The 13,125-nt window shown below is 47.2% G+C and overlaps 1 protein-coding gene across 1 annotated transcript in view; it reads left to right on the forward strand.

Moving 5' to 3' along the window:
• Positions 1-925: 925 nt before the first annotated feature.
• Positions 926-13,125, forward strand: part of AFF2 (ALF transcription elongation factor 2) — a 482,377-nt gene continuing 470,177 nt past the window's right edge. The window contains exon 1 of the mRNA XM_068532924.1: positions 926-983. Coding sequence (XP_068389025.1) covers positions 937-983 — 47 coding nt within the window. The 5' untranslated portion in view covers positions 926-936. The remainder of the gene's footprint in view (positions 984-13,125) is intronic.

Raw genomic sequence — 13,125 nt, forward strand, 5'->3', positions numbered from 1 at the left:
TCCCGAGTGCTCTGCGCTGCGGGGCCGAGGGATGCTCGGGCCCACCAAAGTTTGCTCCAGTGCTCGGGGGCCCGAGGTGCGTCCCCGGGCAGGGACTGCGCGCGCCGCAGCGGGGGTCGACCCCCATCCCCGCGGCAGTTTGTGCGCTCTTTTCTGGTTCCGAAGCGTAACTCCCAGTTGCGGGAGGAGGTAGGGGTTCCGAGACAGGGTCTCCTTCCCGAAGCCTGCCTCCTGGCCCCGCCGGCCACCCTCCCGCATCCCTGCAACTGCCCCTCCGGGCGGGACCCGGGCCCGGCTCCCCAGTCCTGCGGCCGCTCCCACCAGCTGATTTTGACAGAGGGGGGTCCCGGGCGGCGCGCGCGGGCGGAGCGAGCCCCTGCCAGATCCGGGGATGATAATGTGCCGGCTCCATGTCGCGGCTTCGGGCTGTCCAGGCTCCGCCCCCTGTGAGTGTGTAAGTGTGTGATGCTGCCGCGGCCGCCGCCGCCGCCGCCGCCGCCTGTGCAGCCGCCGCCGCCGCCGCTGCCGCCCCGGCTGCCGCGCCGCGCCGCGCCGCTGCAGCTGCCCCGGCCGCCCCCGCCGCCGCCGCCGCCGCCGCCGCCGCCGCCGCCGCCGGCCCGCAGCCCGCCAGGCGGGCGGCCTCGCCGGCTCGAGCCCGCAGCGGCTGCCGCCGCAGCGTCGGGGCGCTGGGCGCACGGGCAGCCGCGGACCGAGCGGACCCGAGCGGGCGGCCAGGCACTTGCCCGCCCGGTGCCGCCGCCGCCTCCCCAGAGCGCAGGACCCGGCACCTCCGGCGCCCGCCGCCGCCGCCGATGCGGCCCGGGCACTTTTAGCCGGGCGGGAGGGCCGGAGAGCGGCGAGCGAGCCGCGCCGAGAGCCGCGCGGAGCCGCCGCCGGCAGGGACGGACGCCCGGCCGCCGCAGCCGCCCGGCCGCTATGGATCTATTCGACTTTTTCAGGGACTGGGACTTGGAGCAGCAGTGGTAGGTGTTGATTTTTGCCTTCTCCTCGGCTGCGCGGGTCCCTGGGCCGGGGCTGGGCTTTTCGCCTTTGTTAAGAGGAGCCGGGGTTTGGTGGGGCGCCCGGGACGCCCTCCCACTTGCTCTTGGCCACCTCTGGCCCCAGCCGCCGCGACTCCTCGGTCGGGTGCCCGGGTGGGGGGGAGGTGCGGACCGAGGGAGGGATGCAGGTCCCCAGGGCGTCGCTTGGCACTCCAAGTCCAAAGAGTTGCGTCTGGCCCAAAGCGGATCCGGTGCTGCCCGGGGGCTGAGGCGCGCGACCTCCGCCGGGATTTTCTCCCCGAACGGCTGGCCGGGTGGCCTTCCCAGCGCACCGGATGCTGCCCGCCCGAAATGCCCCCAACTCTCCAGGTGCCCGACGCCGGCGGCCGGCCGCGGGGGGCAGGCAGCGGCAAGGTGCCACGGGCGGCCCTCCGCTTCCTCGGCGGCCACCGCCCCCGCCGCCACCCCGGTCCCCGCACGGCGCGGCGCGCACACCTTCCCTGCCACCCGCTCGGCCCAAGTTCCCCGCACTCGGGCGCCGAGCGGCGGCTTCGGGGGCCACCGCGCGGGGGACACCGGGTCCGGGCCGACTGCGGCGTCTGGCTTTCCAGACTGAGGGTTTTTGAAGTTGGCCCCTAAAGTTGGCCGCTCCGACGTCAACGCACATTTAATTAACGGCCGGGCCCCCCGTCCGCCCCCCCACTGGGAGGCAGCCGCAGGTTTGTGGGTTTCATGGGCGGGCACCCAGCTCGGATTCAAAGGTTTAGTCGGCTCTTCCCCAAATACCGTCAACTTGTCCCCGAGAGGTTTGTGAAAGATGGTGCAGAGGTGACTGGGGAGCCGGAAAGTTGTTAGTCTGCGTGATGTGCGCGCGCGTGTGCATAAATAGTGATATGCGTATCTATTAACTTTTACAGAAGCTTCACCTCCTGCACCAGCGTTATCACTGTTAATTTGTCATACCATTTTAACGTATCGATTTCCCCCCACAGCCTATGGAATTAGATGGGGGGAAGGCGCGGCGGCAGCGACTTCGAATTGCACTCTTGGCTATTGCCTTTTCAAATGTAGTTGGAATAATCTATAGTAGCGACCGACAGTGCGAAATCTTTTGCAATGTTAAACTACTGGCAGCCGTTGACTATGAATGCTGTGTATTTTTACAAGGATTTCCCTCGCTGATGTGATATTTTAGGCAATTTCCTTCTTTAGAAAAGGGTCATACTCTTAGCCAATAGCTTCATCATGCCAATCATGACTCCTTGAGTTGCAAATCCAAGATAATCAGAACTTAAATACATTTTATTTTACAGCGATTCCGGGTAAATCCTTGAAGCCACAAATTACGCTGTATCAGTATTAATCTGTAAGGCATTTTTGACCCCACGCAGGGTTTTATCAGCTCTGCAGAAAAACAGGTTACAGTTTTTTTAACAACCATGCTGTTGTTATTTAAAAGTAAAGATCACGGTAAAATTACCGCTCAGTCACATATTACGCTCCTGTATACAGCCTTTACCCTGCTTCGCTAATTTATTTTGCACACCACTGATAACCACAGCATTACTATTTGCATACAATTTGCCTAATATATGGTGTGGGTAACATCATTAATTTAACAGACGTTATAAGTGATTTTGTGGGTGTAGTTCAAATGTTAAACATAGATACAAGGTATTAGGTTTTTAAAAGCATGTTTATTATATTGTTTTAATTTCAGTTTAATCTTAGGCACATGCAGTTGCATATTTAAAGGAGGTGGGCTCTTTAGATGTGACTTCTTTTTGTCCCTTTTTGGAAACTATCTTTTATTATGTTAAGGGATCCTCCAGATCCCTAACTATGCCACATCAGTTAAGAAACATGCAGACTTGGACACTCCGTGGATATTATGTGAAATACCGATGAATTAGTATAACACGTCTGCATAAATAAGCCGGCCTTTTCCCTCTGTGCACTCGTTGCAGGAAAATTTCTCCTTCTTACTGTTTGATCGTGAGGGGCAAGCTTCCTTATGCATCTGTTTGTAAACATTTGTAATGCGGTTGTGCGCCTGGGTGTTGTACACCCCGACAGAGAAAAGGAACATCAGTGTGAATAGTGGATGAACTAAAAAGCTTGCTATTGCCTTGAATGGAAGCGTGTACCTTTCCAAACTCTCTTTGGACATCCAGAGCATGCCAATTACATGTTCATTATATGTTTACTTCCCCTCCTGGGGAGCAAGTAGTGGCTTAGACTGATGGCATCCATTGCTCCCCACCCCTAACTCCCCAGGAGGTCCTAGCAAGAAAAAGGCGCCAGCCAAGTTAAGGCTCTCATTTCCATTGGGTCTCTTCTCAGCAGTCACTTGTGGAACAGAGAGCTCTGAGCCATCTCTGCCGCAACCCGAGATGTCTGACAATAACTGGATCGGGCCAGCTAAAAGACAAACTCATCTTCCAAGACTTAATGAAGAAAGACTTTACATACGCAGGCGTGTGTGTCATTTGCAAACACTAGACTACAGTAAACAAAACGTGCGTGCCCATTTAGAGACATACACACTTGTCAGGAGGAATGCACATGGAAAGGATGGGGCACGGCTGACTGCGGTGTGGATGTGCCGAGTCTGGGAGTCTGGGAGTGCTCGGTGCCTAACGGAACAGAGCCCTGGACTTCACACACCGCAAGAATCTCTTAATGGGTCATGCTCTGGAGTCGATTAAAGGGCCAAAGCTCTCGTTCTTCAAGATTCCTGGGTGAATGAGCAATGTTCACCTGTGTCTGAGTCTAATATGAACCATTCTGTGAAAGAAGAGGAAGGCGCAGATGGCTGTGTGCACCAAAGGCACCACTTGCTCTTAAAAAAAAGATAAAGGGAAAAAAATCAAATGTTATCGTTGAAATCACTCCATAGACTTGTCTGTGGTAACCCAGTAAATGAATTCTTGAGGTGTCTGGAGATCACGTGGCTAGATTTGGACTTGTTTACCAGCAAAATCCGAGGGCCTACCAAGTGCACAGCCTTTCCACCCTGCAAGCACCCCTCCCGTATTGATTAGGTGTTGCTTCGTTGACAGGCCGAGGTTCTTTGCAGGGATGCTTATCTTCTTTTTATTACTGAAAAAGAAAGAAGGAAAGAAGGGAAGATAGATACAGCAAAAGGGCTCATTCTAAAAAAGAAAAAAAGAAAAGGAAACCACTGTGATAGCAAAATCACAATGTTCAAAAGCCTGGTGAAAATTGTAGTTAAGCCGTTGTGACAGTGGCCGACTTCTCACTGCGAAGGACGAAGGGCCGGCATCCACGGTTTGTAGTTTTTATGTGGTGTCTCACAAGTAGCCTAATTAGAGGCGAGCTTGCAAACGGGCAGTTATACAGGAAGAGACTTAAACTCACTAAACTGTTATATAAATAGAAAGTTCAAAGGTCTGTGTGGGGCCGTCCAGGCTGGGAAGGGGCCATGTGCGGGCCAGGCTTCTCCTCCCCCGGGGCTGCCCCAGCGGCCCCGCTTTCCCCAGTTTCCCTCAGCCATGGGGGGCGGGGACCCTGCTCTCCAGACAAAAGTGAACTGTTTCAGCTCCAGCTGGGCATGGCCCATGCACTGCAGCAGCCCGGCCGCTTCCCCCTGCTCTGCGCGCACGGACCTTGGAGGCCTCCTGCGCTGCAATCCTCCGGAAGAGTGGAAGAGGCCTGTTTATGGATGGGAAGGCCGGGGAGAGACGGGGAACGCAACCTTGGTCTACCTGGGGGTGGCAGGAATGTGGAGGGGGCGGGGCGGCGCCTCCAGGTTGCCAGGATTTCTCTTTCTCTACCTCCAGCCATTTATCTTTCCCCCTCCCCCTCTGTTTGGTTTCCAGGGCAAGGGAGACAGTCAGTGGTCTGTTTTTTTGCCGGTACAATATGCATTCTCCGGCTTGTTTGAGCATTCATTCAGCAAACCACTTGGGCTTGAGCTTCTTAAGGGAGTATATGGGAGGGCGAGACTCAAGGTGGTGAAATTAGCTAGTGATGAGGTCTCCTCCACACCCCGCTGAAACCCCCAAAGATAAATGCTGTCCCCGTAAATCTTAAGAGGCACGTCTATTGGACAAGGAAGAAAATTATCTCATGCTAGAACTCAGTTTAATGATACATGAATTGTTTTGCTAATGATTCAGTCAAGCATTTAACAACTTTAAAATATACAAATCAAGATTGAAAACGACTGCCTCAAATATGAATCTGTCATTATAGACATAAACGAGATTCCAAACATTTAAGCGTTTTGTAGATGGATACAAATTATATTGTATTTAAACATGCTAGTTATTGTTGAATAGAAATGGTTTTAGTGTGCTGAACCTTTATTTCATGCCCATTATTCTTAGCTGAGACTATTTCTTGCGTGAAAAAGCTGCACGTATTTAACAATTTCAGAATCGTAAAAGCCCAATAAAATGGCCATCTCTGGAACAATCTAGAAGCTGTAGTCCTATGAGCTTATAGCACATACCTCAGAAAGGGAGACTACCACATACTTGATTAGCTTGTCATGTAGACAAAACAACTGGTACAGTGACTACATTTTTCAATTTTAATTTTGTCTTTTTCTGATGTGGGATAAAGAAAGAGATTTTAAAAACTTGTTTACTGATAATGGAAAGAAATGTGTTGCTGATTTAAGAACTCAAGACCACAACCTGGAGAAACCTTTCTGAGGAGTGTGTGTGTGTGTGTGTGCGTGCGCGCGTGCGTGCGTGTGTGTGTTTCACCCGTGTCTGTGGTAGGACGCATCATCGTTGTTGCTACTGTTATTTGGGTGTTTACTCTGTGCCCCAAACATGACCGAGTAGCTAGTGCTTTAAATACTCAGCCTCACTTAATCCTTCAGACAACTTTATGAGATGGGACCTATTATGATTTCCACTTTTGGATGAAGAAATGGAGGCAGTAGCTACTCAGTGACGCAATTCAGGTTCCAGCCTCGATGGAGCTGATCCCAGAGCCTGCACCAGCAACAACTGACATATTGTCTGAGCCTTTCCAACAGGTGGGATCTTTCTCCATACATCATCTCATTCGGTCATTGTGAATCAGAACACGCACGTGTTATTCCCATTTTACAGATGAGCAAACAGCCCTGGAGAGGTGGATCGACTCACCTAAGTTCACACAGCCTGGTTAGTAGTAGGGCTGGGTCAGAAATCCACATCTCCCAATTTCCAGCTCAAGTGCCTTTCTGCAAAACCTCATTGCCTATTACTTATTGCTACTGTGTGGGTTCGAGCATTTAGCTCTCACTGAAACAAATGGATTGGATTGTGTATATGATGCTTGTGTAAAAAAAAAAAAAAAAATCTCTGGAATTACCATGTAATCGACTAGCCATGGAACTCTGCTTTTTTCTTTTAATTGAGTAAGGAACAATTTATGTAATGGTACAATCTCTTAGCGCTTCTTTTATGGATGCCCCTTTAATGAAAACGTATGAATGGCAAATTACAACATATATGTGTATTGTAATTTTCCATTCGTATATATATTGTATGTATAATACATACATACAAAACTCAAGTCCTTGAGAACTGTCCATTTAAATTCGAATGCCCTAATTTTGAAGATTTGGTACCTGAACTTAAAGAAGACCGTGGTGTATTGTCTAGCTAATTGGGAGCCTCAAAGCTGGGCATAGGGGGTTGATAACATTCCTTTCCAAAGCTTTATAACTTACCACATCTGTCATTTGATTTGATCCTCACCATAACCATGTGGGTTTGTCAGGACTGGTCTTACTGGCTCCATTTTGTAGACGCGAAAACTGAAGTTCAGAGAGGTTAAGTGACTTGCCTAAGTTTTCACAGCGTGTGGATGGTCTTAGGATTTGTGTCTATTGTTCTTTTCACTGCATCACTACTGTTGCATTAAGTCGTTTGTGTTTAAATATCCACACCGCTTCCTAGGGAGTGGTGTACGCCCTCTCGCATCATTCAGCACAGTGCCCTTCTCATTACAGGTGCTCAAGAAACATGTGTTGATTGATATGAGAGCCCCATCAGCTCCAAGAGTGCTCTATGCAAATGCTTCTGCCTTCCAAAGACAGTTGCTTAGATCCTGGTGGTAATACCGCCCCTCTGCCTGCTTGATAGTGTTTTGTTTTTTTTTTAAAATTAATTAATTAACTTATTTATGGCTGTGTTGGGTCTTCGTTTCTGTGCGAGGGCTTTCTCTAGTTGCGGCGAGCAGGGGCCACTCTTCATCGCGGTGCGCGGGCCTCTCACTGTCGCGGCCTCTCTTGTTGCGGAGCACAGGCTCCAGACGCGCAGGCTCAGTAATCGTGGCTCACGGGCCCAGTTGCTCCGCGGCACGTGGGATCTTCCCAGACCAGGGCTCGAACCCGTGTGCCCTGCATTGGCAGGCAGACCCCCAACCACTGCGCCACCAGGGAAGCCCTTGATAGTGTTTTAATTGTAACTTTTTGAAGGTCTCCTAGCCAGTCTGGTCTCCTGCGCAGAAAGTAACGAGAAAGAAGGACGGTAACCAAGAAAAGCTTAATAGGAAAAGGCAAAATTCGAACGCCTGTTACTTATCAGTGTGCTTAAAAAAATAGATTTCTATGAATTCTAAGATATGCCTAGAACTGAAAAAAACCAGCTTTGAAGGTAGAGGGGTACAGGACTGGTATTGTGTCTCGATCTGTGCGGAGAACGTTGAAGAAGAATGTGTGACAAAAATCTGAAGAAGAATTGAGTGGTCGGAGGGTTGGGATTCCTCCAGCTTTCCTTGAGTTTCAGCCTTTATGACTTGTATTTCATCGAGAGAAGCCTGTTTTTCTACTTAACTGTAGCAGATCCACGCCATAAATTATCATGACTGTTAAACAAAGGTCCAGCACTGGGTTCCTCTAATGTAAAACTTTTATGTTGCACTTTAATGAAATTTTATATGCACGTTCAAAGCGAGGCACACTTTATACCATGGAGAGGGCGGTGCTCGGAATTGTTGAATTTATTTTAAAGTAAATCTTTTCGATGACCTTAGCTGCTAACATCCACCTACTTACTGAGCTGAGAAAAATGATCTGAGTGCTTAAATAAAATGGCATGATTTAAGCAGGACTGACAATAGCCTTCCAGCTAGAATCTGATTTTGATTATGGATTGCTTAGTTTATGGAATGCTATTTTTCATATGCCTGTGCATTTTGCTTCATTTCGAAGAGAAAATCAGCCAGTGATTGAAAGTAATCTTTGATTTGGTTGTTCAATAGGCTTGTGCTGGTCTAGGAAGGTATAAAGGCCACACGTTGGGAAATAAGCCAAGGAAACAGGTTGTGTTTTCATTACAAACTTAAAATCACTCATCTGTTTATTTTTTCAATGTTCATTTTGCTGGAGAAAAGGAAAAGAAGAAACCCATCACTTCCATCCTATAAAGAATGGGTTTTTTTTGCTTAGATTTCCAAATAATAGTTCTTTGCATCATCGACCGGCTTCAGTGAAAACCAGGTCTCAGTAGCAGATACTGGTGGCCTTGATTAAACCATATTCCTGGAGTCCAAATTTTGTGTTTTGTAGGCCACATATCTCCTGGCAATAGCATTGAAATGGTTTCTTTTTTATATAAATAAAAAATAAAACCCTACTCATCTTGTAGTGGTGCTGCATTGTAACCTGGGCTTTAACAGTCACCGGGAGAAGTTTCTTAAGAGTCTCATGTCTCCTTGGTCTTTGGGTCTCTAGTGTGACTTGATGAAACCAACCCACCAGAAGGAGCGTGTTATGAGGACACTTTAACCTTCTGACCGTGGCAATATGTACACGACGACCTAACTGTCTGGTGAACAATGAGAAATGCAATCGCAGAGGCTTTATTTCTCCCTCTAGGATGTCAGTCAACTAATTTTTAAAAATAAATTAATATTCCAAAGGGACTGGTGGTTCCACGCTAGGTCGGCACAGCCACAGTAACTAAATTAAATTCCAGCGTGATGGATGTTTCTGATGAAGTGCCATGGAATCCTGGAGAGGTCTCATCAATTAGCCATTATTTATTTGCTGGCAAAAGGCTTGGCTCAGGTGTGTAGATATTCATCAATTCCTCAGACCCAGTGTTTCAAGACTGGAGGGCCCTTCACCGTCATCTGGTCCGGCCTCTTCTTCATACAGATGTGGAGACTGAGGCCCAGGATGGGAAAATAGCTTGCCCAAGGACGTACAGTCCATACGTGACAACGCTAGGTCAGGTCCGGAGCTCTCGTGTCCTGGTTCAGTATTTGTCACCCTCTCCAGAACTGTCTGCATTGTGTACCTGCTCTGTGCCCAACGCTTTGCTAGGCAGTCACTTTTAGGGGGAGATAAAGGAATGTAGAAGATGACCTCTGGCCCCACTGACTTGACAGCGGAATGTAGACCTGGATTGGGGGAAATGGCGTGGCATGGATGTAAGTAAAATAGGAATTCAGGGAGAGAGAGAGGACGTGAGCTAGAGGAGGAGAAGCAGGCCTCGTCGTCAATGCCCAGAGTGAAATGGAAAGCCAGAAATGGGGGCTGTTTAGAAGACCAGGAGCAGCCAACACTTGCTATTAGACAGTTGCTTTTGGACCCGGAGTTAACTGCTTGAATAGTAGCTCACGTTCATCACACAGTTGCTGAGGTTACGTTTTGCTGTGTGAGTGGAGTGCTGTCATTGCCACTGACCACCATTTGCTGTGGGCTAACCGCAAAATTCTGGACAATTGTTTGACTGTTTGAATTATGTAAATATCGATGCAAGCATTCTGCAAAGAAATACCAAATGAGAGTCTGTTTTCCTGAATCAGTTGAAACAAATGTTTGTAAGTTGGCACAATTGTTGGCAAAGTAGCTATTTTCGAAAGAAGCATATATCGTGGCTCTTGAGATGTACCCAGATACATCTGTTCTTTTTGTTCCTTCTCCTTTTTTAAAAATATTATTAGCTCACTTTTGTGGAAGGTGTGTATCGATGTTTTTCCTTTAGTCTTTCTTTTTCCTAAAGCGTAAGTTGGTGCTTTGGTACCATCTGATTGGTGCTTACACCTGTGTTTATGATGAATTGTTTCGGCCACCAAATAATTCTTTGTCTGGCTGTCTCATCCTTCGAATCTCAGCTCTGTCTCTGAGAAGCCACTAGCTACAATCCTCCTATACCTCCTCCTTCCCCAGACTCACATACTCTTGCCCCGTTGGGTTAGACACCCTTCCTCTGAGCTGCCGTACTGTCGTGAACAGACTTCCAATGCACCTGAGTTGTTTTGAGGGATGAGAACATGTCTTTTATTGGTGTAATCCCAGAGAAATAGCAGCCAATTCAGAGTGCAGCATCGTTGGCTCATCCGATTCATTCAGGCGCCGTGCTAGGTCTTCAAAATATTACCTCTAGGTGGGAAGCCATAGTGAATCACATTAATAATAATGAGTGAAAATAATAATTAGAGCTTACATTTCCTATGTGACGGCTCTGACTTGTGTTATCTGAGTTCCCTATTTTACAGGGCAGGGAAACTGGGGCAGAGGACTTCAGCGACTTGCCCAAGGTCACACGGATAGTATGCTGCAGAGCTGCAATTAACGCGCAGGCTGTGAATCCTTAGCTGCGCTGCTAGCCCATGATGATACCCTGGGAGAGATGCTAGAATAGTGGCAAGCCCTGTGTGCTTCGGGGCTCGGCAGCGGACTGGGCTGATGAGGCCTTTGTCTCTCATCTTGAGTATTTACAAGCCAGCGTTGGGTTGAAGTCCATAACCATGTATGAGGTGTAACTGACCTGATATCTACTCCAACAGGAGATGCTCGATTCTGCTCCTCTTTGGTGTAAGCACAAGATTCGGTGCTTGGGAGGAAGGTGCATTGAACGTGGGCTCAATGAGGGTGGAGTTTTTTGGGGGGCGGTATTATTTACCACTGCATCTGCAGTGCTTAGAACAGTGGCACACAGTAGGTGCTCAGTTACTTTTTGTTGAATAAATAAATGGGTTGATGATATACAGTAACCTGCTTAATGCTTTGTGTGATCAGATTTGTGAAGAGATATTTCAGAGGTGCAAGAATGAGGTCTAAGAGAAGATCTAAAATCACGATGGTCAGACAGGCAGGCACAGGTAGATGTGTTCAACAGATAGGCTCCTGAAATAGCAACGCTTATTAAAGTTTTATAAAGTAAATCTCTCTATGTGCATCTGCTTGCTAGGATTCCTGCGGGCAATTCTTTGTTGATGAGCGTAATCTCTCCTAAGCAACGCTAAACTTATCAAATTTGTGATTTTAGATTGTTACGCATAGCAGTTTCTTTTTGCGAGGTGCACCTACATTTAGTATCTGTAACAATGCTGTAAGGGTAATTTTGCAGACTTTTCTTTAAAAAGGTGTCTTAAATTGTTACTGTCACCAGAATGAGGCTTTCATGTAGTACAAAGGTGGAGGGGAGAGCATGCCTTCAACATTTGCTGAATATTTGTCTCCATACTTTTATAGCATTTTTTCCTCTGAGCCTCCTGCCTTGTTCGTGTTTTTTGTTTGTCCTTCCCTCCCTCCCTCCCTCCTTCCTTCCTTCTTTCTTTGTTTTAAAAATAGTTCCTGCTTTGGAGGCTAACCTAGGATTTGGGTTTTCCTAACGTATTTTTAGACCAAACACATTTTCTATTTATGCCTCTGGAGGATTCAGATTGCAGTTTCATCTCAAGGATGTGCAGAAAAGTTTCCCTATGTGTTCATTTTGCAGCACTCTGTAAGATGGTTTGAGAGCCAGCGTAGGAGAACTCGTATTTGCCAAGCACTATGTTCCATGCTTTACACACACCACCATATTGAACAAGCACCCCGGAAGATAGGCGTTTTTCCCCACTGCCTTCACAGAGTTGGACATCAGCTGTATCAGAGTTGATGGGTAACTTAAAACTTCAAGATTCATTAAAATTAACCTTGGGAAAAAAACCCTCTAAATATTATTTTTTTGTTTTTACAGTACACACTTAAAGGTCATGAGATGCAGGTCAAGGAAGACAGAAAGATAAAAGGTGTTGAAGAAATCTAGGACATTTTAGTGGAGGTAAAGCACCCAGTTAGCTAAATTAACCAGGCATTAAGGTACATATTTGGAGGAGAAACTGTAGATACTTATGGGTTTTTAATAAATTAGGTCTCATAATCAGAAATGAAACATATCCAAGTATTAAAGATCCAGGAGGAATGCAAGAGCCATGATGATCTTTTTTAAAAAGTTAACTACTAAATATTAACTATATCCCTTTTGCTACAATTAGACATTTTGGCCAGTTAGTTTTTTGCAGTTCTGTAACAGTTTAAACTTTAAACAGTTCACATGTATTCAGACTGCGAGTGATAAAAGTTCCTATCAAGAATGAGGAAGACGATTATGGTTGGATTCTGATTAGCATTTTACCCTGAAATTACAATGAAATGCCAATGCACACTCTAATGCCGTTGAAAAATGACACCAGTGGCACCCTCCTACCACAGGCTTTTGTAAACAATCGCAGTTACTCATATATTTTGAACAAAAAAATGGAAATTTGATGAACCTACTTCAAGAGGCTTGAAAAGTTAAAGTGAATTCTAACTGTAGATCAGTAGCAAATGATGACAGCAGAGCCAGTATTACCTCAGTTGATTAATTTATAAGGATACTGGTCAATGATTTTAACCAACAGCTATGCATAGTAGAATCCTAATGGGATCTGTCTGTTAAAATTACATAAAGTAGGGCATTTGATTTATTTCATAGTTTCGCAAAGCTCAATTTTAACTTCATACAAGTAATGCATTAGTCACCCGGGATAAATGACACAGTGAATAAAGTTGTGATTTTGTCTGCTTCACCTAATCGGATTTAGCACAGGGTTACATCTGGCTCCTTAGTTTCTTCCTATCCTAAACGTTTGTGGTAGAGTGGGCTCTTTACGTCGCCTGTTTCGTGTCTCATCAGAGGAGACTGGATCATATAGGCCTTGCCCTGCCTCTGGGTTTCTGGGGTGTGTAAAGAAGGCCTTCTGGTTTGGGTGTAGCATTAAGAACTGCCATAGGTACAGCTAGGCAGCAAAACGGTTTACAGACGTTGCCCCGCTTAATACACGATTAGCTGAAAGATTGCATTTGGGGTTGGTGACGAATTTGAGATTGGTTAAG

The sequence above is a fragment of the Eschrichtius robustus genome, chromosome X (genome assembly GCF_028021215.1).
Source record: "Eschrichtius robustus isolate mEscRob2 chromosome X, mEscRob2.pri, whole genome shotgun sequence".
Taxonomy (NCBI): Eukaryota; Metazoa; Chordata; class Mammalia; order Artiodactyla; family Eschrichtiidae; genus Eschrichtius; species Eschrichtius robustus.